This window comes from Hesperophylax consimilis, chromosome 1, assembly GCF_061612785.1.
Source record: "Hesperophylax consimilis isolate HC1 chromosome 1, BYU_Hcon_1.0, whole genome shotgun sequence".
Taxonomy (NCBI): Eukaryota; Metazoa; Arthropoda; class Insecta; order Trichoptera; family Limnephilidae; genus Hesperophylax; species Hesperophylax consimilis.
Window position 1 is genome coordinate 35,851,378 of NC_142836.1, and position 26,702 is coordinate 35,878,079.

A 26,702-nucleotide genomic window follows, 5' to 3' on the forward strand; every position below is an offset into this window, starting at 1 on the left:
GCAAAAGAAGGATATATGTGATGCCTTTTATCTGTTCAGAGAATGTGATGTTTGACCAAGGGAGGGAGTAGATAGCTTACGTAGACCTTTAGACAAGAGCATGGTACATCTGATATCTAAAGGATCGTGAACCGTAGGAAGGGGTGGAATAACTAGCTCGACATATAACCTAGTGGAAATATTTGATAGAGGTCAACGCTAGAACCGGAAATCACAAATGTGTGCAATAATTACGAGTATCGAAAAGGCGTAGATGCGGAAGAAGGGAAATATCTGCGTTTGGCTATAAATCTACGAAGCTTCGAGAGAAGTTTCTTATTGCCTTCCCACCCTATATTAATATTTAACTTTAAATTATTGAATTGCAAACGGTATGCTATAAGTAATCCCTTCATAAAAACTTTTAATTAATTAAGGTGCTTAATGCTAGAAGTGCCTGTATCGAATATGTGGATCTTTCAGAAATGAAGATTTTTAACGAAATCGGTAAAAACAGGTCGCTGAAACAATATTATGACTTCTACATTAGATAGGTCACAATTTCATCAATCTAGAGCACCCGACATGGGTATTCCAAGCACTAAAATAGGGGAAGTTTTAGATTACTTTCTGGTACCTCAATAAAATTACCAGAAACTGATATACTCACTTCTACTATTAACCCATAAGAATTATTAACGGTTGAAGATTGAAGTAAATTGAGAATTAAATACTTTTAAATTAAAAATAGCATGCTTGCTCTATAACAATATACGTTCTTGCATTTGTTTTTTGGTACTTACATCTCAAGGGTGATTTCTAAATAATGTGGTTATTGAATAATAAGCTTTCCCAAGTGAATGAGAAATAAACTAAAATAACATCAATGCAATGTACACCGTGCTAAGTGCTGGAAATATTCTTTTGTTGCTCTTTCTGCTGTAATGTATTTATTTATGTCGGCGCTAACAATTTGAACTATTAATTATAATAATCAGGACAATGGGAATTCCGAGCATGTTCTGTAAACTCTAGACGAGTTTTAAGTACGTGATGAGCAAACCAAATAGCTGTGATCCGAAACACAGATCTACATTATTTTTGGCAAAAATACATTTTATACAATAATTTATTATTGAAATTGTATTTAGTAAATTGTATTAATTGACAATTTGAATCATGGATAGATAGTTACATACCTACTTTAATTATTATTATATGTTCCTATATCTACACGATTCTCATAAAATGCTTATTTTAAAAACTTTTGCTATATAGGTAGGTAAAAACAATATAATATCTATTACAAGTTGACAAGTTGATTTGATTCGTATAAAAATCTACAGTTTAATTCCATGGTTGATTGAAATTTGCACACTTGACCCTCAAAACAAGAGGAAGGTCACTATTTAATTTTGATTTCGAAATAAGCCTGGGCACCGCCGGGGTTCGTTTTTGTGTTTCACGCTCTGCAGTCGTAAACTTTCATGAACATGCTGCCACTGCTGGTTAATATATCTAATATTGTGCTTAATGATGCTTGATCAATGGAGATATTGCAATTGTTCAGTTGTTTACCCATTAAGGTCAGTAGGCGAGTGTCTTACGCGGAAAGTGAAGCTAAATTCAGATTTTTAATATTGGAGGCGGGTATGGGTACCGCCCCCGGGGAACCATTTATTGAATAACCACCACTCCTGTCATCGGTCACTTAAAGTGGTTTGCTACCTTTGGTGACTTAGCAGGGGTGCCGGTTTCATGGAGTAAGGTTTATCTGTACCTACTGCGTGGCGGGTCGGATCGAGAGAGACTAGTTGCTGGAGACCTTTTGACTTCTCCAGCCCCACTCCCCCTCGACCCATCACCTTGAACTGCACTGAGATGAGTTCACAGGTCCGTCACTCCTGGACCCATTGACCCCAGATTTCTACCCACCCCTCATACCCTTTTTTTCCTTCCCAGGAGTTTCTCTCCTTCCTTTCCCTAAAAAGATTTTTTTTTTCCACATCTGAAAAAAAACCTCAACTTATGCATTGATCCAAAAGCTTCTACGCCGTTGAAAGTCTTATACCATTTTTCTTCTTTCTTAGATTTATCATAAGAAAATTATGTTTACCAAAAATAAAACACAATTAAATAGTAAATGAGAGTTTATTTTACGTTCGACGTTAGGTATACATAACATATTATCTACTTTAATGCTATAATTATTTTACAGTAATTTTAATTAGGTGAACCGCACTAGTTTCCATTGAACATTATTCTGTACAGTACTTTTAAAATTTACGTCTTACATTCAAAGAGATTGCCAAGGTACAAAGGTTTAATAAATAATAACTGTCTATTTAAATATACTAATTTTTTCAATTTTAGTATTGAAAAATACATTATATTTATAACATGATATGAAACTATTTTCGAACAAGATGAGATCTATATAAGGGATTCATATAAGCAAGCTAAATTAATAAATAAAGTTATAAAAATGTATGAAAGTAATTTCTAAAAATGTATACTCGACAATCTATGTCGGTACTAATTCCAATTTTACTGGTAGGTACAATAAAGATTCATAAATAATTATAAGGTTTAACATAACTGTCAAAATAGAGTTAATAATATAATTAATTTTCTGTGTGATTGCATTAACAAAACAAACAAAAAATAATAGGTTAAGTGAATTTGCAGTTCAGATTCTTACGGAATCAAAGAAACTTTATATATAATACGAGAATTGTAAGAATGCTTCATAAATAGATAAGTTTTTACGGGATTATGTACAAGTAATTATGGCCATGCTGCTGAGATCTACTTTGTAACCTTTTTCTATTACTTGAGTTTATGTTATATAGTTATGAGAAAAAATTACAACAGAATTACCAGCGTATTGAAAGTATGTAATTTAAACATTCACAAAAATATGCTGACACGAATATTCATTGCATTTTTAAAACGTTTTTTTCTCAAGTTTTGTATTGTATTGGAAATGCAGACACAAAGCGATGTTCTATCAAATAATGGCGACATAAGTAATTTAAAATTTCATGAATGTGAATCATAAGTACCTACGAAGCCAACACACGCTACAAAGGATTAGCGAATTGCAAAAGGATGGTGAAAAAAATCACGATAAAATGAATAAAACCACAGCCAGATTTGAATGTTCAGCTAAAGCGAGTCACGTGTGTCGGTGGTAGCCGTTAACGAGAGTGTGCGTGACTAGAAGAAATGGCGCAATCCAAATAATTAAATGTTTGCTGACGACAGAAGCGGCGCTCTTCACTGTGGGACAAAAAACATTACAATTAAAAATAAACAAAAATAATGCGACCCGGTAGGATATGAAACATTTCATACCGTCATTTCGTTACGTTTCGGTACGTTGTTGATGGCGAAAATGCCCATAAAACAAGTTTATTCGTGCTTTTGGGTAAAAAATCATGATGGTGCAAAACAGGTTAAGTTATGTTTGAAGAATATTAAAAAAATATTACAGGGAGATGTGCCCTATAGGTCAATAAATGATAACTGCTTAAATTATAATTTTGAAACACGAGTAGGTATTTGACAGAACAAAAAGATATATTTATGATAAAATAACACCATTCAACGCATCGTTGCCCTGAATACTCTGCAAGAACTTATATTTGAAGTAAAATTAATTTGTTTTGTGATAAAGTTTTTGTAAAACATGGCATGGCTTGTAGTGGATTGTATTGAGTTAATGATAATATTATCTGAACATACTCGTGGATAATGATTGCAATTAACAACATAAAAACAACGACAACTGAAAAATGATACCTTGATGAATTTTGTTTCAAATTACCAAATTAATAAAATTCACACTCTGGAGAATTTTCTTCTAAGTCTTTTCTGACGTTTCCTTGACGTTGGTACTTCCAGTCCGGCAACAACTTTAGTACAAAACTTATTTTATAAACGTTAAACAACGTTCTAAAAATATTAATCTTTTAAATTAATCAGCTCGCAACACAAACTTTATATTCACTTTGTTCTTGTTTTAAGCCTTGTCAGACTTTTTAACCATTAACCTTGTCGTACTGCGTTTAATAATGGCTGTGTTAATTCTTCTTCTACAGTAATTAAGATGAATATATGAAATTGTTAATAGAGTAGGCATGTTTGTACCTATTCAATAGGTCCAAAGTTTTTGATACTAGCTATTAATCAACTGGGGACAAATGAACCTTATGTGGCTAATATTTAGGAGAAATTGACAAACAATTTGGGTAGCGGTTATGGGTATCGTCGCTCTGGGAACCACTTATTCGATAACCAACACCTCTACCATGAGTCACCCCATGTGGTTCACTACATTTGGTGACGCTGAGGAGGGGTGCCCAGGTTCAAGGAAAAAACGGTTTGTTTAGGTCTTGGTGGTGGATGCGCTTACTTGCACGCATGACTACTTGCATGGCGGGCCGGATCGGGAGAGACCGGTTGAGGAAGACTCTTTGACCTCTCTAGCTAGACTATCGCGACCTATCGCCTTGTATCACAGCGGGAGTGTTGGGTCAATACGTCCGTCAGTCCTGGACACAATAATCCCCAGATTCGTAACCACTGCTAATACCTTTTCCTCTCGTTTTTTCCTAAAAAATAACCTCCAGACGGAGAAAAATGAGTATTGCTAATTAATAAAGAATTTCGGAACACGTGTTTTGATATCGTGATAATATATTCGAAATTCGCTAAAAGTTTATCATAAGATTGCCAATAATTTGAAGAAATTAGCAATACTAAATTTTCTCTGTGCATACAGCATTTTCAAAGATGAGAAAAAATTAAGACCGATATTTATTGTATGATAACTAAATGTATTCGTTGTAAATGGTTTTACTTCCTGTCGACACCATCGAAGTGGAATATTGATTACCCACTACAATTATTTTACTTTAATATGTAGATTCATAATATTACTAAGGTTTATAAAAACAATTAAAGTTCATTATTATTGAAGTGAAACTTCTTTACCCGCGTCATGCAATTTCGAGGACCGGAGTAAAACCAACTCATGACCGAAACGAAAATGCGGGACCGATTAAAGTTCATTTGATCTAGTCAAAGTTTTGAAGTAAAATATAAATGCTTCTTAGCTCATCTCGACAACTGGCGTTGGTGGTGTAATGGTCAGCGTAGTTGCTTTCCAAGCAGTTGATCCGAGTTCGATTCTCGGCCATCGCACATTATTTTTTTGTTTTTAACGCCTTTTTTTTTTCAATGGTTGACCATAATATCAATCCACTAAGTAATATTTTAGGCCTGTAGCATACTTGAAAAGTTAAAGAATGATATAAAAATTTTTATGATGTTAACGATAAAAAAATAAAAAAAAACATAAAATTACCATAAAAAATGGGCCAACGGCACGCGGTGTTCCCAAGCGGTCACCCATCCAAGTACTGACCGCGCCCAATGTTGCTTAACTTCGGTGATCGGACGAGAACCGGTGTGTTCAACATGGTATGGTCGTTGGCAAACGCTAAACAATATTAATTTCTATTCTACCTGCCAATAAATATATGAAAATTAGTATAAAAAAGCCCTAATAATACTGAAAACATTAGCAAGGTGTGTGCGACGTTGATAAAAATAATCATTACATACGCGCTTGAAAAAGATCGTAATTATATCCATAACTTTGCAGGAATTTTTTTTTTCAATGGTTGACCATAATATCAATCCACTAAGTAATATTTTAGGCCTGTAGCATACTTGAAAAGTTAAAGAATTTTATGATATTATTAATGATAGTAACGATAAAAAAATAAAAAAAAACATGAAATTACCATAAAAAATGGGCCAACGGCACGCGGTGTTCCCAAGCGGTCACCCATCCAAGTACTGACCGCGCCCAATGTTGCTTAACTTCGGTGATCGGACGAGAACCGGTGTGTTCAACATGGTATGGTCGTTGGCAAACGCTAAACAATATTAATTTCTATTCTACCTGCCAATAAATATATGAAAATTAGTATAAAAAAGCCCTAATAATACTGAAAACATTAGCAAGGTGTGTGCGACGTTGATAAAAATAATCATTACATACGCGCTTGAAAAAGATCGTAATTACATCCATAACTTTGCAGGAATTTTTTTTTTCAATGGTTGACCATAATATCAATCCACTAAGTAATATTTTAGGCCTGTAGCATACTTGAAAAGTTAAAGAATTTTATGATATTATTAATGATAGTAACGATAAAAAAATTAAAAAAAACATGAAATTACCATAAAAAATGGGCCAACGGCACGCGGTGTTCCCAAGCGGTCACCCATCCAAGTACTGACCGCGCCCAATGTTGCTTAACTTCGGTGATCGGACGAGAACCGGTGTGTTCAACATGGTATGGTCGTTGGCAAACGCTAAACAATATTAATTTCTACTCTACCTGCCAATAAATATATGAAAATTAGTATAAAAAAGCCCTAATAATACTGAAAACATTAGCAAGGTGTATGCGACGTTGATAAAAATAATCATTACATACGCGCTTGAAAAAGATCGTAATTACATCCATAACTTTGCAGGAATTTTTTGAAGTGAAACTTCTTTACGCGCGTCATGCAATTTCGAGGACCGGAGTAAAACCGACTCATGACCGTGACGAAAAAACGGGATCATTTCGCTATAGGAGCCTAGCTAATATTATATACCTAGTTTAACTCACTCTCCTAACTCATCTTCGCTGTCTACAGGCAGAGCGCACGACTGTGGTCGTGAAGAACCGAGGTTCGATCCCCGCTCTAACTAATTTTTTTTTTCTTTTTTTATAACTTTTAATTTTTTTTATCACATGCTACTTATAAATATGTCAATAGACAGAAAAAAAGAGAGAATGAAATGAAAAGAGAGAGAGAGAAGAATACTAGAAGTTTCACTTCTGTCTTGCGTAGGCTTGACACACCCATTTTTTTTTGAAGGCTAAGATTTATTTTTATACCTCCTACAATCTTAAGGATGATACGTTAGCGTCTGGGCTGAAAGGACATAGATGTATTTACATTACAAGACAGTAATATTTCTATAACTCGTATAATATTATGTCATCATAGGGAACTCTTAAAAGGAATTTTGTAATACAAGTAAGTCGATAACAGTAAATAAATAAACAAGAACCTTTTGTAAAGCAAGAGATGTCATTCATTAATTTTGCATAGCTGTGCATTCTCAAAGATTATAGCAAAGAAAACAAGTTCCGCTAAAACAGTAGAAAATTGATTTTTGAAAAAATCTTTGTTTTATTTAAAAATTGGATTTAACTTATTTTTCTTGATATTTTAATCGAATATGTACCGTTTTACGGCTTCAATGAGTCGCAAGAATATAAATTTGTCATTAGAAAAAGTAGTAGCACCAAAAAAGATTTTCATGGTTAAAAAATATTAATGGCGTTCTATGCATAATGTTTCGGGATTTAATTACCTAGCACGAGAGCCTCCCTGTTATCCGTGAGCGGTGCGGCTCCCGGAAGATCCGCGTGCGAGGGCCACGGCGCGCTTGCCACGCAGCGAGCGCGCACCCCGCCGGGCACGTGCTGTTCGCGCATGGTCAGCGCGAGCCCTAGCGTCGTGCTCTCCAGCCCATGCTGATGGTGAGACGCCTCGAACTGTATCAGTGACCTGGGCTCTGTTATCTGTATTGAATAAGGTTTGATGAATTAATTTACATGACATGTCATAATAATGCATATTTTATGGGGTGTATTAGAATTGGTGTGTGCGCTCGCGTGTACATGAGTAACACCAGTGGCGTAACGTGCTTTCTTGTCGGCACTGGTTTAGCAAATTGGGAGACATTTGTGAAAGGGTTCCTTATGCATTCCATCTTGATTATTTGAGTCGTCGACTTGCAAAACTCTCTCTGGAAATTTCTCATTACTCTGATATATTCACAAAAAGTGCGTGAAACAAATAAAAAAAAAAAATTATATTTTTCGCAAAATATCAAAAGAAAATGTGTAATTTTGTTGATATTTAGCAGAAGTCCACCCGCTCACGGGGCAACTGAAAAAAATACCAATTGGCAACTCAAGTTGCTAACCTATGTATTTCAATGGCGGTCCGCACACAGCGCAACCGGTTTTAAACGCCGACGAAACCAGTCACTCGCAAATCGCCTGCGTATTTCAATTGCCCATAGATATGTCAGTTTTCAAGAAATTTTCTTTTTTTTCAAGCTTTAAAAGCTGTCAGATTACGAAAAATCCGAGTAGGAAAACATTAAATATGTTCAAGGGGTTAAACTGTGAACCCAAAATCTTCTTTTTAGAGGATTCTGCCTTCGCTTGATTCTGCAGACATTTTTAACACAATATGATATTGACAGATGAACGCTTAAGTGTTCTTCTTCATTCTATGGTTAAACAAGCTTAGATAATTTGTGAAATGGTAAAGTTGAGTTGCGCCGTGAGGGAAGTTCGACAGTCAGTTTGTAACTGGCAGTTGCCAACTAGTTTCAGTTTAGTTTCAGTTGCTCCGTGAGTGGATAGACTAAAAAGTATATTCTTTTTGTATTCAAAGTGTTCCAAAGAGTTTTTCGTGACGGATCTCAGAAAAATTCCAGAGTAGGTTAGATTGATTTGATTGCCACATAATTTTGTAAAAAACTGTCCATCACTAGTAAAGATCTTGGACAAACAAAAATCTGTGGAAAAAAAATAGTTCGTTCATTCGTTAGTTACCCCTTCGTCCACCTGCTAAGGAATGCACGATTTGCGGGTTAGTTACACCTACTTTCCTGTTTTCCTTGTATTTATTGAGCCTAACACCTAATATGATACACGTATCAATATCAGTAGCTTGTAGCTACTGAAAGCACTTGAATCAACCATATGTTAATTGGTCCTATATTTCACTTTATTATTTTGACTGTAGCCCAGTCACATTAATGTTCAAGGGTTGTTACTTGGCCTTTCGTTCCATAAACGTAGACAGCATAGGTATTGTGATGAATCATTTTTCTTCATCCTCTTCACATGTATCTCCTTCTAATAGTCTTACCACTTGATCTACGTAAGTGTATATCGTATTAACCAGGAGGCGGATTCCCTTTCTTTATAATAATAATAATAACATGGAATTTATATAGAGCAGTTTAGTGTCATTTCACTTCAAGTGCGCTTAACTACTCGTATAACAAACTTTAAAAAAATGGTAATTCAGTGTTAATAGTTCTTAAAATTATTCCTACAGTGTGCCTTACCCAATACAGATCTAATATTATAACACTAAATACACTGTTTATACAAAGTGATGACAAAACTTAGAATAACAATAACAGTAGGACAGGACAAAACACGAATATTAAAACTAAAACATAACATAAAACAGGAGGCAGTTTTTGCTCAGAAATGAGAATTTTCTGAGCAGACACTAAAAAGGTACAATAAGGAGACAACCGAAACCAAACAATTACCGGAAGTTTTAGAATATGGCTTATTATAAATATTGAAAAGAAGTTAAAATTTATAAATGGTAAGATTTTTCAAATAATTTTGTTTTTAAAGCTCGTTTAAATTCAGCCAAATTCTGGAGATTAGTAAGAGCTGAGGGAAGTCTATTCCAGATGAGAGGGCCTGTTACACTAAAAGAACGATCATAGTAAACAGCTCGATTTGACCTAGAAAGTTCGATTAGACGATTACTAATATCTAGATCTGCTGACCTTAGAGTAAGCTGTCTATTGCTTAAGTTTTGTCGGATACATAGTTCCGATATATATGCTGGCGCCATTCCTTGCAATGCTTTGAAGGTCATTAAGCTTAACCTTTAAGGTCATTAAGCTTAACCTAAGCTTAACCTTACCTTTGCAAAGGATAAAGAACGGGATTCCGCCTCCTGACTTGGAACTTTTAACGCCTACCATCACTTTGTTTTTCATAATTTCGCATATATTTTAAAACACAAATAAATAAATAAACAGCATATATCCATTTTAGATATTTATCATACAATTCAAACATTTTTTTTTTCAGTTTGGTCAAGTATTTTCGTCTCAAATCCAAAAAAAAGCTTTGCATGAAAAAGGACGCGCAGCCGTTCCTCTTACCACGTTATAATAATAATAATAATAATTGGATAATTTGTAGAGCGCCGTTTTTGTGAAAAATCACCTCAAGGGCGCTGTACAATTTATTTCCTAGGATCTACATTTGTTATTTAGACCAACTGTGCCAGCACGAGGTTCGTCATCCGTTCAGGCATGTGTCTGCCGCCAATATAGCGCTGACATGTGTCTGCTGCCAATAAAGAGCGATGACACAACATCCTCACATAGACAACAAACCTTGGCAGCACCGCTGTGACGCTCAACGAAGACAGAAGATGGAGACTCTGCTGCAAGAGTCCTAGGTAGCAAAGGAACTGTACCAGCTGCTGCAGGGAGAGAGACTACCCCGTCCACCAACTGTGCCAGCACGAGGCTCGTCATCCGTTCAGGCATGTGTCCGCCGCTAATATAGCGCTGACATGTGTCTGCTGCCAATAAAGAGCGCCGACACAACATCCTCACATAGATAACAGACCTTGGCAGCACCGCTGTGCAAAATCACCTCATCCTAGTCTACCTTAGTCTCTCCAGTCACCTCCCAGCCTTTCATGCTACCTAGTGCATCTTCTCGACCCTTTCAGACTCCTTCCTGGCTCCAATACCTAAATAAAATCCAGCAAAAAAAAAAAAAAAAAATTCTTTCTATTGTCGTGATCCGACGATTTCACACCTCTGTCTCAGACCCTTAGGGCTCGCTTATCGCAGGCTATCATAAGCAAAATCTTGAACCAAAGTCAAAGTGAAGTTTATGTGTGTCATCTGTAACAAAATACATAAACAAAAACAGAAAATAAAAACAAAAACGAAAACTTTAAACAAAATATGGCTTATCTGTCCTCCAGGCAGACATCCTCGGTTGAAAAGGTCCCGTAAATCCCGACACCACTTGACACTTGAGTCAGGTATAAAATCTTCGACTGCATTGAGAATCTTTATTCTAGCTTCACTTTCAAAATTTAATCGGTTTAAAATGCTATAATAATTGCAAATTCCGGCTAAACGGTTGAAGTTACGCGCATTTCGTGAAATAAGAAGACAAGCACTATATAAAACACGGATGCTGAACATTTTTCAGCGATCTCTTAACAAGGGAAACCTTCTGAAAGGATTAAACAAACCAGAGCGGTTAAAACACGTCCGCTCTCTATGTTATAATATAATCTAGTAAAATATATTATATATATTATACACAAAATTACGCATGAACATTTTACGTTCTTTTTCATGAAAACGATTTTAATATTTTTGATTACAAAAATATTTTGATAACAAATATTATTACCACCACGTATTTGGTTTTAAAGCTTATCGATAATATTTACAAGTAAAAAAATTATTTAAATTATTTTATCCTCAAACCGATGTTGCGAACAGAAAACCAAAATCTATTTAGTAACATAGTGTTAAATTTTGTTTAAAAGTGGAAAACAATATTTTTTAGAAAACCTCCGAAGTATTCACACAAAAAAAGGTTCTCCAAAAAAGAAGAGATCTATAGTTGCGTCCTTTCGGTGTTTGTGTTGCGGTGAAACCAGGTCGCTTAAGTTAACACAAAGAACATTTATAAACTACTTCCACACTATCCTATACGTCTTATGGATGGTATATTTATAATAAATAAAAGAACATTATGGTTGAATGACTCATTAGGAGTTCACGTAGAATATTATAAAATGATTATTTGAGTTGTCTTTGGCCAAAATAATACGATCTGAAAAAATTAACATTTTCATAAAGTATTAATTAGTATTGAAGACAATGTTAACAATTTTCAAAAGAAAAATGTGAAACAAAAAAGATAGTAAAAGATTCGGTCAAATCTGAAAAATGAACCCACGTCCTCTGCTTGCCGGGGCACTGCTTGACCACTGAACTAATTCGACTGTATCAACGTTCGTTATTTTTAACTGTATCACACTTCGACTACGAACTGAGGAAATTGTCTTAATTTCCTTAACACATATTTAAATTGTATATTAAATAGTGCATATTCCCAGTTGCTACCGAATCTTTTTCATTCTTTTCTGTTTCAAATTTTTGATTTGAGAGAGGTTAATATTGTCTTCAATAATTGAATATTACAATTTGAGGTTTTACTCAATAATTAGGTATTGTTTACTCCATAAAAATAAGTATTCATTACTTTAAGTATCTCTAAATTGAAAAAAAAAGTTTTTTCGAGTGAATAATATAAAAAGATAGACAACACAGAAAAAACACTCTGAAATGATCTATTATAGATAAATCATAGTTCTTACAGAAAGATAATGTCGAAGAAGTTAATGAAATAGAAGCTATTAATCTTTGGTCATTCAAATAAACGGATTGGTACCGGAATACTACACACCGCATAGAAACAAATGGAGTAATTAATCAAGAATTGAAATATTCAGTTCCAAAATTTCATACCACAGACCCATAAATTTGAATAATTTTCGAATGCAATGAAGTAAACGAATATGTAACATTTACGTTTAAAGCCTTACATTATAAATTCTGATTGGATTTTAATTCGGACGCTTTAAAAAACTGTCATTATTTATTTATTAAATGGCTTTGTAATCACAATTTGGGAAGCGGGTTTGGATATCGCCGAATCGGGAACCATTTATTCGGTAACCAACATCTCCCATAGGCCACCTCAAGTGGTTCGTTACGTTTGCCAAGTTCATCGTGTGGGGTGTTTCATGATGCGGGCCCACCAGCTGCGTGGCGTGCCAGATCGGGAGAGGCTGCTTTGGGGAGACTCTACTTCTCCAATTGGTCTCTCGACCCATCGTCTTGCGTGACAGTGGGAGGGATATATTCATATGCCGGTCGCTCCTAGACGCACCTAGTTTCCTACACAACCCTCATACATTTTACCTTCCTAGAACTTCCACTCCTTCCTTTCCATAAGGACCATCCACGCAGCATCCTTAAATATGACATACGCCTTGACGGAATTTTTTTCCTCAGGGACACCTGTGTTCCTACGTTACGATTCCTATGTGGGTTAATGTAAAAAATAAAATTATTAAAAAAATAAAATTGTATTAGCCCAAATATAACCCATTTTTTCATATCGAGCGTTTGCGTTTTTCACGGACCAACTAAATCACGTGCCTACGTAACAATAAAAAACTAAGTATTTTGGTTGATTTTGCTGAGAGTTCCCTTCTTTTGTCATTGTTTCAGATGGTCTTGTGTGTGGACCGTCTGGACAAATATGCGTTACCATTCGACATATGTTTGCGTTCAATAAACAAATCGAAAGATAGTATTTATAGTAACGTAAAAAAATAATCTAAATCCAAGATCGCACTAAATTACACAACGATGGTCAACTTTTCTTTGATTTTTAAATATTTTTGGGGTATGTTGTAAGGCTGAAGGTAGAGGGGAAGAAGATGGGGAAGAAAAAGATTGGAAAGTATGTGCCTCTTCAGACATCGCCACCAAATACGTCCAACGCTATTTCAAGCAACGTTATAAATCTGAATGGTGGTTTTACACCAGGGCGATACTGAGAGTTTCTCGCACTCTGGAAAGTGCCGCAAATATACTTTATTAATTTAAATGAGTAATTTGTGAAATAACACAAATTAATCAAATATAATTTACTGGCGCACGCTGGAATTTGAACCCGCGCTCTTCAGCTTGTAAGTCGAGAGCTTTACCCTTCGACCACGGAGGACACCGATTCTTGAAATTATCGAAAAGAATTGAAAATATCTGGTAAAGATAAAATATACCTTCTTCATAATCCGACTTTCAATCTATGCACAAATAAATTACCTTGACATTATGATTGATGATTTTTTTCTTATAGTACTGTACAAAGATCAGAATATCAATTGATGAAACGATGATGATGATGGATGTCTACGAAATTACCAACCGGGTCAAAATGACAAACGGGTCGGGGTCTCAGGTCTTAGGGTGTACGCGCACCTTAAAACCGGGACAATCCCGGTTCAACCGCAACGTATGGTTAAGCATATATAACCAACCATAGGTTTCGAAGAATATTTGCCGATAAAGTGGGCCCCATCTGCGACAATAACCCAGTTTCCCCAATATGTAGGTAGGTACGGGATATTGTTGAAGCCCAACATTCGAACCTTTTTATTAATAAAATAGGAAATATCACAATACTATTGGAGAGGATAAATTTAAAAACGGTACAAACCTTTTCGTCGTTAACGTACCAATGGAGTACGGAAGCTGGGAATGATTTTCCCGATGTGCAATTCAAATAGAGGGTCTCACCCACTTGGTATTCCTTATCAGTCCCCGTGATAAAGGGACCGTCCTTAGGCAGATCTGAAACATACAAATGTTGTAGCTATCTCACCCAATAACAGCTTATCTCTCATCGCAATAGTCAATCAGATTTTAGTGAAGTAGCTTGTTTTATTTTGTTTATTAAGGATTTTATTGCGTTGTGTTCACCGTATCATAAAAAAGTTGGTGATGTTGTGCGTTTTTGAGTTTTTTTGTCTTGAAAAGATAAATACAATCGAGACAGGTGGAAGGAAGAAATTTCTGAATTTGTTTATACAGGATGTTCGGGAGTAAAGTGCGCAAACTTCGGAAGGTGATTTGACATGATGGTAGAAGTAAAAAAAGACAAAAAAATTTTGAGAAATTCTTAAGTTTATTTTACGATACAAAAATATTTATTTTCCTATACAAACAACTTTTTTTACCTAAAAACTATCTTAGAATAATGGAGTTTCTAAAAAAGTTGTTAATCTTTTTACTTGTAATATCGTGTAGAATCAACTCCGAAGTAAGCCCACTTTACCCCAGGACCCAATATATTATAAATACTTTGATATTATATAGCAGTAGCGTACCGTAGCTTTTGCATTTAAATTTTTAAAAATAAAGCAAATGAGAATAAAAAACTATACACTAAATTTCAATTTACTGATAAAAGAGAATCTTTGGCATTCTTTAAGCAGACGTATTTATAAAAACATACTTAGATTCATATACATTCTTGGGAAAGCTGTGCACGCTGTACTTTAATATAATTTTCGATTTGTGATAAGTTACTAATTAATGATTAACTTTTGATTTTACCCGGAGTTGGTAGAACTGACTAGCAATGAAAGCGTACGTTCCTGAATTTTTGAAAGGCTTCTTAATCATTTCAAATTTGAGCAGCGTTAATATTGTAACACTTCCTTCAATGATTATCCAAAAATGTGTGCAAAGATAATCATAATAACAATATGATTTGAGACTTTCACAGCCAAAATCATAAAAAAATGATTTACTTTTAGGATATTATGACGTGTTGCCCTACCTCTTTCTTTATCCAATGTTTCGATAATTGACAGCTACACCAAAACTAAACGCAAAAAACAGCCAGGAAAAATTTGTGAGGCACATATGATGCCGTTCTATTTTTATAAATAAAATTAACACTTTAAATCAGTAAATTTAAATGATTCACCGCTTCATAAATAAGAATCTAGAAAAAGAAGAAAAAAAATGGATGATGGACACTGTAATGTTGTCCAAAACGTTGGCTAAAGAAGGAGGTAGCGCAACACAGCAACAATTACAATATAGTTAATCTGCAGTGTATTTCTTGTGACAAATGTAATTTTGGATAATTTAATAGCTCTCTATAATAAGCAAGGTAATGATGAACTCACAAACAACTTCCATCCTGCCCTCACCACTCGCCGATGAGAATCCTGGGGCCTCTGCAGAGACCTCGCACTTGTAAAGCCCCGAAGACTTGAGAGTAACTCCTTTGATCATGACTCTCTTGTCGTCCGACATGTGATGCTGCAACAAATACAATTTCATTAAAACAGACGACTGCAAATAATACTGGCTACACCCGTGCAACACAGTTCCTACTCATTTTAATTTCATGAGAGTTAACGAGAGAGCTTTCTAAAATGTACTTTACTTCTACTACTTACTTTACAGCTTTTATACATTAAACAAAATACTGTTAAATGTATGTGTTTTATTATCTAAACATGCCTTTTCAATATTTCCGTACAATATATTATAATTGAATAGCGCTATTCGGAGTTTTTTACGCATGGTGATGGTGACCTGTTTTAGACTTTGGTTTAAATTAAACTTATCTTAAACCTTCAGTACTTTCATCACTTTTGTGCAGTTTGAAATGTTTCTGTGTATTTCAAATGCGCTATATAATCGTATTTTTTAATTTTCAAATTTCCGTAAAAACAAATACTGTTTTAAAAACTAGATACAATTATCTTTACGGTGTATGCATATAAAATAAACATTACTATTTCTAAATAACAAAGTTTTAAAATCAAACGTGAAAAATGTTGTCAAAAACGCAAACCACATTTTTACTTAACTAATCAGTACTCCAATTATAGAAAAATTGAGAGAACTCAATATTTTGAAAATACATTCGTTTTGTTCGGAGAATTTGTAAGATAACTGTAACATAATTTTTTTCTTGTTTATATAATTAAAAAATAAGAAATAATTTTTAAAGCTAAACCGATTATTACGATAGCGGCATGAAATATGAATTATTCATTTTGGCTATTTTTAGGATTTTATTAATGGCTTCCAGAATAAATATTTCAGGCAAAAAAATAAGTTTGTTCGCATGATAGAAAAACAAATTAATATCTTATATAAAATATAAACGCCCGGCAATATATGAGCCTCAAACGATGGAGTGGTTAACGTATTTGTAAAAAGCATTTACTTTGGGGCGTTTAATTTACAATAAAAAGACATAAATGTGTGTTGGCAACTTTAATTTTATTTAAACTCTAGCGGTTTCGGAAGAACCCTTCCTTCATTAAGATTATATACAATTATTTATTTTAATATTCTCCCGATGAAACCGGTTAAATGTAAATAAAATCGCAGTGGTCAATAACAAATTTATGTTTTTATTATCTTAAGGTATTTAAAACATCTAGGTCGGGGCTGAAACCATTGATATTATATAATATTTTTATAATTTTCAACTGATTTCAATTGCGAGTGGAAATTAACATTTTAAGTAGCTGATACTTCAGTTTTTATATACCTACCACCAACGTAGACATAAACAGTTTGGAAGATAGAAATATGACAAAGTGCTAAAATAAACATTTACAGAAATATTTCATTTAGAAAAGGTCTTAAATTAAAATTAGTAAAGCTTTTGCTTTCTTGGCTTTATTGAATTTTTGGTCCTTTTTTAGATAACTATACACAAGAGGCTACGAGGAAAATAATTTCCCCCAGGGCCTATGTCATCTTTAAGGATGCTTTGTGGAAGGTCTTTTTGAGGAGAGGAAGGAGTAAACACAGAAGCTAGCCAAAGGTTTCTCAGCCGAGCTGTTAAACTCGAGAACGAGTCGTAAAAACGACCCTTTACCGTGTGAATATGGTTACCGGATAAATCATCAAAATGATTATTCATCACATCTTTAAAAAGTTATATAAAGTCAGGGAAAGTGATGAAACAAAAACTTTATTGACAGGGTTAAGTAGGTTAGGTTAGGTTTAAAATTTTATTTTTCATCGTTTCTAATGAACTTATATCACTTTTTAAAGGTGTGTTGAATTGTCGGTGTGTTGATTTTATTACATAAGACGGTTTTTTGTGGTTTAGTTGGTTTTATTACACTACAGCCCACATGAAGACTGCAGATAATTCATATTTTATAGGGATTTTGAAGTCCATATTATGACGTGAATAAAACAACAAACTCAACATGTTAAAGTCGACCCTCCCCCATATCAACAAAGCCCCACCCATCATACCAACAAAGCACCACCCACACCCTCGTTCTGGTCAGCGACTTTCATGAAGTTTGTTTTAGACATCCACTGGACATTTTGCCTTTTATTAATCTCAAACAGAGAGCATTAAATTCTTGATAATAAAAAAAAAATATACTGATTTCAGTAAAAAATCGGAAATTAGATTTCTTTACAACAATAATAGCGCAGAGAATTAAAATTCCTAGCGAAATTTTGCACCACAGCTACATATATCTAATATTAACGTTTCTAACAATTCGGGCTTATGAAAACGCTGTACACATCAAGGAAATAATTTGATATTATTTCTACTTCTACGTAGACTCAGGAAGTTTTCAGAAATCGTAGGAAATAATTTGTCTTTATCCATGAAACATTTTTTATACGCATACAATTTGTAATGCAAAAATCTCTCCCATTAGAACCTTTTGTTCTGACATGACATGAAAGCAGTATAATCCAGAAAATGATTTTGCAACGTACATATTACATAAAGTGAATTTTTGTTAAGAGTTGACATATTTCGGCTTTTATAAAAGAGAAAGGTCATGAGAAATTAATTAACAGAATTTTTTTTTTCTGCTAATTAATTTATTTATGCTAGGTAGTCACAGTCCGGCTTAAATGTAAAAGCAGGAAAGCTACATGAAATGCACTTATCCACTTAAACCATGTTGAAGAACACCAAAGATTCTAGAAGTTAGCATTGCTATGCATAGATTTTCACTTTGCTCCCATGGCAGGAAACTTTGACACCGACTGAAGCAGGCAGATTGTTAGATGCACAGAGTTTGTTTAGCTACAGAAGGCTCACACAGTACACGGATTATTGCCCTATTCATATTCTCTCGTCTTATGCACTACTGGTGTTTACTTTAAAAACTTGCTCTTTTACACGTCAAGAATAATAGCTTATTTTTTAATTTGTTTTGTTCGTGTATCGTTTTATACAAGATTGTTGCATAAAATGGAAAATAAACTACGGGTGTTGTAAAAAGCTAGATTTTAACTTAAATGTTTTATATTTATCATATAAAAATTATAAGTCAAAAAATCCATTTTTCAATCTCTGGAACAATATCTTCACGTTGTATCAAAAGAAAGATCTCAAAAAATACATTTCAATTAAAAATAAGTTTTTGTTACTCAATCACTCGATGGAAGTAATCTCAGTTTATAAATTTTGCAATTGCTGTCGTGAAAAGTTGATGTTTTTTTACTTGTACTAAATATGCTTAGCATGATATATAAAATCTACGTACCTACGTAAATAAATTACCCAAATGCTTGAACTTGAACTCTATTGTAACAGACGAAAATTAAATTTACAGTTAAACTGTAAAGGATAAATATAATCAAAAAGGCAAAAACGATTAAGATTATTGTAGAATTTAGGATCTATGGAAGAGCTAAATTTAAAAACAATCATTTTGTAGATGGAATGCGCTTGCTTGGTGATTTTTTCTCGAAATCATGCAAAATAAAGAAATATCAAATTTCCATTTAAGCGTTTTTGCGGCCTTATATTCTTTTCATACCTTTTATGTGATCATGCGGGCACACTGAGAATTTATCAAATAAAATGGGCATAGAAATTGTAAGCATTGCAGTATAGAAAGGAAATGGAGATTCAATCTCTAATGACTTGCATATGAAATCCTTTGGTATTAGTTAAAAGAACAAGCACAGTTTCGACCTAGTGAGAGATTACTATTCCGGATTTACATAAAGCTTGAATTTGCTTTAGCGGTGCTAAGTTTTTGAATCTAAAATTCAAGGCAATTCCAAATCTTATTCTCTTTTATTTAGATTAGCAATATTTCCTAGAGTAACCTTTGTTTCACTGGTTATGAGCGGTTAGGATTAGCGCGTTATCAATTTAATGAGTTGTACAAATATAATTTTTGAGTTTTTAAGGTACCCGCTTGAAACCTATAATAAGTTATATATAATGTATATAAGGCAAGGTTCCTGCATTTAAGCTCTAGATATTATGACCGTATTTTTTTATATTTTATGTTTCAAATTTTCGTTTAAGAATCGCTAATAGTATCTTCAATAATTAAATATTACAATTTGTGGTTTTACTCATTTTTTTTTTTTTCTTATTAATTTTTTTTTTTTTTTATAGTGAATACCTCACAAGAGTCCCAACTGCTCCCGTCTGGAGCCAGTGAGACTATGGCATCCCCAATTGGGGGATGTTGTGAGGCTGAAGGTAAGTGGGGAAGGGAAAGAGGAAGGTGGGGAAGTACCTGGCTATTCAGATCTAGTCACTAAACACGGCTAAAGCCATTTGGAGCAACGTTTCAATTCTGAATGGTGGTCTTACACCAGGGCGATACTGGTAGTATCTTCCACTCTGGAACGTGCCGCAAATATACTATATATTATTTTAATTAATTAATTGTGAAATAACACAAATTAATCAAATAAAATTTATTTGCGCACGCCGGGTTCGAACCCGCGACCTTCGGAATGGCAGTCCAATGCGTTACCACTGGACTATGCCGGCCGTCGACTCATTAAGTTATTGCAAACATAAAATTCATTCTAGACTTGCAGAAAAAGTCAATAGATGTCGCACATAAAAACATAAATATTTATTTATCCAAGACAATGTCTAGATTTCATTTAGTTCGAGTTGAATCTTGCGATCATACATTAACATAGCAGCCAATGAAAAATGTGTGGTGAGAAAATTAATATCATGTTAGAAGTTTTTTGTATCCTTTTCTGTTTTAAATTTTCGTTTAAGAATCGCTAATATTGTCTTCAATAATTAAATAAAATTATAATTTGTCACGAATTTTCAGTTATACTTTGTAAGGTTTTTGTTTTTTTTTACGACTAAAATTAGCTTATTAATTTCATTTTATGTGTATTTACTTACATCAACTTTTATACCCTCTATCCTGTAGCTATGCTGAGGGGGAGAGAACTTGGGCATAAACCTGTAGAACTCCTCGTTGTCTTTGTACCACTTGACCGAGTACAGGGTGTCTCCTTGCAGCTCGTACTGGCACTCCAGTGGGGCGGACTCTCCGCGCACCCTGTATCCGGGTACCACTACCTCCAACACTTGAAGGCATATCGTTTCTGAAAGAAAGGGGATATTATTTAGTAATATGTGAAATGTTATATAATTGGATTAAATTAAGTAAACTCATAGATGCGATAAGAGAAGTTAATGCACCCGAGCCTATAACATAAGGACCCCGAAAATATTAGAAAATGATATATTTTGAAATATCGTGAACGAGGTTGATTAAAGGTACTACATAACTAACACGAGAGGAAAAGATAAAATTAATTTCGAGTTTATGTATTTGTTTTTTTTTTGTTTATATCGTACGAGTTACAATTATTTAGTCCAAAGATCTTTATGCACTGCCATATTTATGGTTAGTACTATTGCACAGTATATTTAGATTATATATATTTCAATATATATTCAAGTGAGTTCCGAAATTCTTATTTATTAAATGTGTACGTATACCATAATTTATTTCAACCGTCTTTTGGGATACATAAGAACAAATTATTATAAAGTCCGATCAATAAGTCATATTAAGTTGTTTTAATTAATTGCGTAATTATACAAGACCGCGCATTATTAAAGTAATTTATGTGTGATCTCTTTGTAATAGATTTTTAGTTTACTTTTACTATTATATCCACAGAAAAACTAAAAAAAACATATAATGCCGCGATATACAGCGATAATCGAGTCCACACCATTATATCGCGGTAACCGGAGATGGCAGTTACATGTGTAATCAGCCCCGGCTCTGAGCCAAATGGCGCTTGGAGCAGCAGAAATTTGGGTGTCTTTAGAAAATTGAAATAATTGCAATAAAAAACAGAAAAAGCACTATACATAATAAAGAGCTGTCTCCCTATGTCGTTATCGAAATTTTAACGAGTACGTTGAGGTGCTCGCTAGAGACGCCACCGTTGATTTCCGCAAAACATGGATTTTAATAGATGCGTTTGTATAAACTTATACCTTTATTAATTTGACATGTGCACTATTTTTTACTACAATCTCAAAACAAGCAAAACAAACGAAAACTTTGGAGTTTTTTGTAATAAATCTTCAATTAAATCCGCGAGATGACAGTAGTGAAATAAATGCAAAAAAATTAAAATGATGACTCCCGACCTCCCACCCAATTGACTTCACTCTCGTTGTCCAGAGCCTTGATTCTCGAAGAAGTACCTTATCTTCAAGGATACTCAAGAATAATATTGTCGACCAATGTACGTACTTTTAACGGCCATTGCGAGCGGCCTGGATTGGAGAATCGATACCCTGGTAAATCATCAACGCGGGTTTGCCTCTGCTGTGCTCAGAAATTCCAGTAGAATTGTAGACGTACTTAGAATATTTTCATTAATTTTACACACTTTTTGCCAGATTCGCAATAATAAATTGACTGGTTACCCGGGTAAGGACGTAAATATATATTGAATTAATAATTAATTATTTTTCATTATAGAATGTGGATGAAATAAAGAAACTTATTTCATCTATTACAATGCGCAAATAATAAAAACTTCCATAAAATGTGGCTCCAGCCCAATTTACAATGTACATGTATTTTAATATAAACAAATGGCATGACTTGTATAATATTACGAATAACTTACATAAACAACTTAATTTTATTGGAATAACTTATTTAATAACTTTTGATGGTTATACCATTGACTAATTTATATCAAAGGGTTATAACCATCAATGTAGGGTAGCCGTCGGTAAATTATTTGATGATAAATTTTATTTGATTCTGAGATTGAATTATGAGAAAAAAAATTACATAAAAATAATCAGGTCACAATGGCCAAGTGGTTAGAGGCATTGTCCCGGTAAGACCCTTGGTTCGATTGCCAGTTTTCTATTATCTCTGTCTTCTTTTTAACATTAATCCCATACATGAGAGGCCCTGAATAAAATAATTTCCCTCAAAGCCAATGTCATCTTTGGGGACGCTGTGTGGAGGATCTTTGAGAAAAAGATTTGGGAAGGAAAATGGTACAAGAGGTGGGTAGGAATCTAGGGATCAGAGCGTTCAAGAGTGACGGAAGAACGATATATCCCTTCCACTGCAACGCAAGGCCACGAGTCAAGGAGGACAGGTTAGAGAGGTCGAAGGGTCTCTCCAAACCAGTCTCCACTCTTCACGCAGTTTGTGGGCAGGGGCATCTTGAACAGACCCGACGAACCCTGTCACTCCTGCTAAATCAACAAACGTACCGAACCACTTGGGGTGACCTATGGCAGAGGTGTTGGTTTTCTAATAAATAGTTCCCGGAGCGGTGGTAGGTACCCAACGTCCCAAAAATGCCTCCCAAATTGTAATTGTCTTGTTCTGTACCATGTTTCGTTTAATTTTATTAGTATGATCTTCAATGACCAGTCGGTGGCGGAGATGACATGGCGTTTGGGTCCAACTCAGGCGTAGTGATTTCAATTCTTCGGCTTGCTAAGTCCTTCATCAAAACACAAGCAATATTATCCACTTAATAATACGTAATATCAGTATTGCGGGAAAACTATTCTCGTATGCTGATGATACTGCAATCACAGTCGATGGTAAATCTTGGAAAGAAGTCTCTGAAAATGCAAATGAGTGCACATCCATTGTCAAAGAATGGCTAAACCAAAACCTTTTAACTCTGAACTGTGAAAAAACTTTTTATATTCCATTTTATAATACCAAAAGGACGGCACCCTTAACTCACCTAAATATAAGGTTTCACAACAATACTTGCAACCCTGTTTCGTGTTCTAACTGTGTAGAAATGAATTCGGGGAACACAGTTAAATACCTAGGAATTACTATAGACAGCCAACTAAAATGGACAAATCACGTAGAAAAGCTTGTAAATAAACATAGGTATTTAACTTACATTTTTAAACGATTAAATAACATAGTTGATATCAAAAGAATGAAACTGGTTTATCATGCATTGGTACAATCATCAATATTTTATGGAATAATTGGATGGGGGGGTAACTTTACCCGTGAATGAAATGCTTTTTGTAATACTATAGTAATTTTAATAATGTAATACTTGTTTTTGTAATACTTGATTTTTGTAATTATATTTTTATGCATGTAAAAAAAAAAATGTAGTGATAGTAGGAGATTTTCAAATATTGTCATATTATTTGTAACCCGGGAATATTTGTCTTTCATTAACAAAAAAATATTACATGATATAAAAAAAACAACTAATTACACACATTTCCCCACTTCATTACATTTTCTTTTTTTGATATTGGTCGGTATTTCTTGGAAGATCTTCACTACTCTAGATACAGTAATAAATTCAGTGATTTTGATTTTTGCCATGTACCCAGGTGGTCATTATTCGAACATGAACACATTAAGAAAACTGTGAAAACGATTATCACTTTAATTTGAAGGAGAAAACTTACAGATAGAAACTTGAAAATTACCTGAACTTAACTGATCTCGATTGCTACGCTACTTTTTTCTTCAACGTTTCAACTACAATAAACGATAACATCAGATCTAATGGTTGAACTAAAATTGGCACCGTATCACTCTTGTTCATAAGAGTTCTACAGAAGTTTTAATGGATCAATAACATAAAACTACGTTTTCCGTTCGAAAAGCAGATTTATACTGTTCGGAAAAATAGGTTCTTTGGTTTTAAAGACAATTACGTTTATGGTTCTTGTTGTTTCCTAGTATGTGATGAACTGTAACGGCTCGTATCTGGCTTTATACTCAGAACTTCGTCTTTTAAAGACAGATGAATCCAGACATACGACCGAAAAAAGCACAATATGGAAGAAAGTCTCTTTTTTTCCGGAAACGTATCACAGTTTTTTCGAGAAATACGATTTTGTCCGAATTCAATAAAGTGAAGGATGAGTACACATTGTAATCGAATATAAGGGTTATCTATTTATTTGACTGAAATCATAATAATAAATTCTAGTTTGATGGTTTTAGTTCTTTCCGAATACAATTCATGAATTTCACGGCCTCCGTTGTCGTAAGGTAAGAGGTTAGTCAGACTCCCGACTTGCAAGCTGGAGGTGGTGGGTTTAATTCCGGCATGCGCAAGTAAATATTATTCGATTAATTTGTGTTATAATAAAAAATTACTCTCTAAAAATATTATATTTGCGTCTCGTTTCAGAGTAAAAGATATTGTCAGAATCATCCTGGTGTAAGACCACCATTCGGAATTGAAACGTAGCTTGAAATAGCTTTGAGCGTGTTTGGTGACAAGATCTGAATAGCCAGGTATATCCCCACCTTCCTCTGCCCCATCTCCTTCGTTTACCCACTATCTCTAGCCTCACAACATACCCCAATTGGTGATACCATAGTCTCACTGGCTCCAGACGGTTGGGACCATTTGGGACTCTCGTGTGGTTTCAGATAAAACAAATATTTTAATTTTAATTTTATTTTTGATTCGTATTTTTTTTTATTTACTTATTTGTTACACTCAAAACTTCTTATACTTTTTACAGGCAAAATTTTTAAATTTCTTTGAATTAGCTTAATATAGGAGAATACTCGACGAGTAGTGAGATGAAACAATAATTGTTAATTGTTGTAAAAAACAGTAAATTTGTTTTCATTCATTGATGTTTTCTTTTTCAATGTTTCTCTTTTCAAAGCTTTTACTTAATTTATTGTGGAAATACATGAAATAAGAGTTTGTAAAACATAGTTTTTCCTCAGACTTTATAATAAATATTAATAAATGCGTTTTAACGTATTTAAAAACATAATTTACTTGTTTTTCCTGGACAGTTCACATTACCTTTAAATTTATACATTTCTTCACATACATCACTAAAAAATGGTAATGCTTTATGAAATTTGCACAGCTTTTACTGTCAGGCTTTCTAAAGTCAACGTAATGGATATTGGTTTGAAGAGTTATTTTTTATCATTAGTTCTTATACACTTATACTTGACGGCCGGCGTGGTCTAGTGGTATACGCTTTTGACTACAGATCCGAAGGTCGCGGGTTCGAACCCGGCGTGCGCAAATAAATTTTATTTGATTAATTTGTGTTATTTCACAATTAATTAATTTAAAATAATATATAGTATATTTGCGGCACGTTCCAGAGTGGAAGATACTCTCAGTATCGCCCTGGTGTAAGACCACCATTCAGAATTGAAACGTTGCTTGAAATGGCTTTAGCCGTGTTTGGTGACCAGATCTGAATAGCCAGGTACTTCCCCACCTTCCTCTTCCCCATCTCCCTCCCCTCCCCAATACCCTCAGCCTCACAAAATACCCCAATTGGGGATGCCATAGTCTCACTGGCTCCAGACGGGAGCAGTTGGGATTCTTGTGCGGTAATACTATAAAAAAAAAAAAAAAAAAACTTATAATATGAGAAAACAAAGTTATATTGATAGTGATTACTATTATGTTTATAAGCACGAGCTTTTCCAAAATAAAACATCCTTATAAACGAAAAGCTTAGGTTCGAGAACGTTAATAGCTAGCAGTATTTTCTGACTAAGCTGATTTACGTTGTTAAATATTTTAACAGCTCCATTTCTTGGTATGTGACTTAATTAAGTTCCAAACCAGTAGTAAATTAAAATTCCAGCACGAAATTTGCCGCTGGAGAGACAGGTATTTCCGTTGACTTGGTGAAATTTCCGGAAAAATACGTTGTGTATAATGGACTGCATACCAGTGGTGCGCAGTGTCACTGTTAAACATTTTTTCCGATATTACAAAATAAAAAAGCTTCCATGGTATTTTTATAGCTGAAAACTTTACACTGTCCAAGTTTTGAACAGGTTTAACTCGAACAGGCTTCAAAAAGAAATATCGGAAAAATGTCACTGCAGACCACTGCTACCAAATT

General features: G+C 34.2%; 1 protein-coding gene and 3 non-coding genes across 4 annotated transcripts in view; all 4 read right to left on the bottom strand.

Annotated features, from left to right (window-relative positions):
- Nucleotides 1–2,311: 2,311 nt before the first annotated feature.
- The window catches only part of LOC149426785 (cell adhesion molecule 2-like), a 42,684-nt gene continuing 18,293 nt past the window's right edge, over nucleotides 2,312–26,702 (bottom strand). Inside the window, exons 2-6 of the mRNA XM_089638447.1 lie at nucleotides 20,706–20,911; nucleotides 15,706–15,841; nucleotides 14,226–14,359; nucleotides 7,430–7,640; nucleotides 2,312–3,261 (exon numbers count right to left, since the gene is read on the bottom strand). Coding sequence (XP_089494573.1) covers nucleotides 3,158–3,261; nucleotides 7,430–7,640; nucleotides 14,226–14,359; nucleotides 15,706–15,841; nucleotides 20,706–20,911 — 791 coding nt within the window. The 3' untranslated portion in view covers nucleotides 2,312–3,157. The remainder of the gene's footprint in view (nucleotides 3,262–7,429; nucleotides 7,641–14,225; nucleotides 14,360–15,705; nucleotides 15,842–20,705; nucleotides 20,912–26,702) is intronic.
- Nucleotides 5,362–5,480, bottom strand: LOC149426786 (5S ribosomal RNA). Its single transcript, XR_016303301.1, has one exon. It is a non-coding gene; the product is annotated as a 5S ribosomal RNA (ribosomal RNA).
- Nucleotides 5,804–5,922, bottom strand: LOC149426787 (5S ribosomal RNA). The gene has a single exon (XR_016303302.1). It is a non-coding gene; the product is annotated as a 5S ribosomal RNA (ribosomal RNA).
- Nucleotides 6,246–6,364, bottom strand: LOC149426788 (5S ribosomal RNA). Its single transcript, XR_016303305.1, has one exon. It is a non-coding gene; the product is annotated as a 5S ribosomal RNA (ribosomal RNA).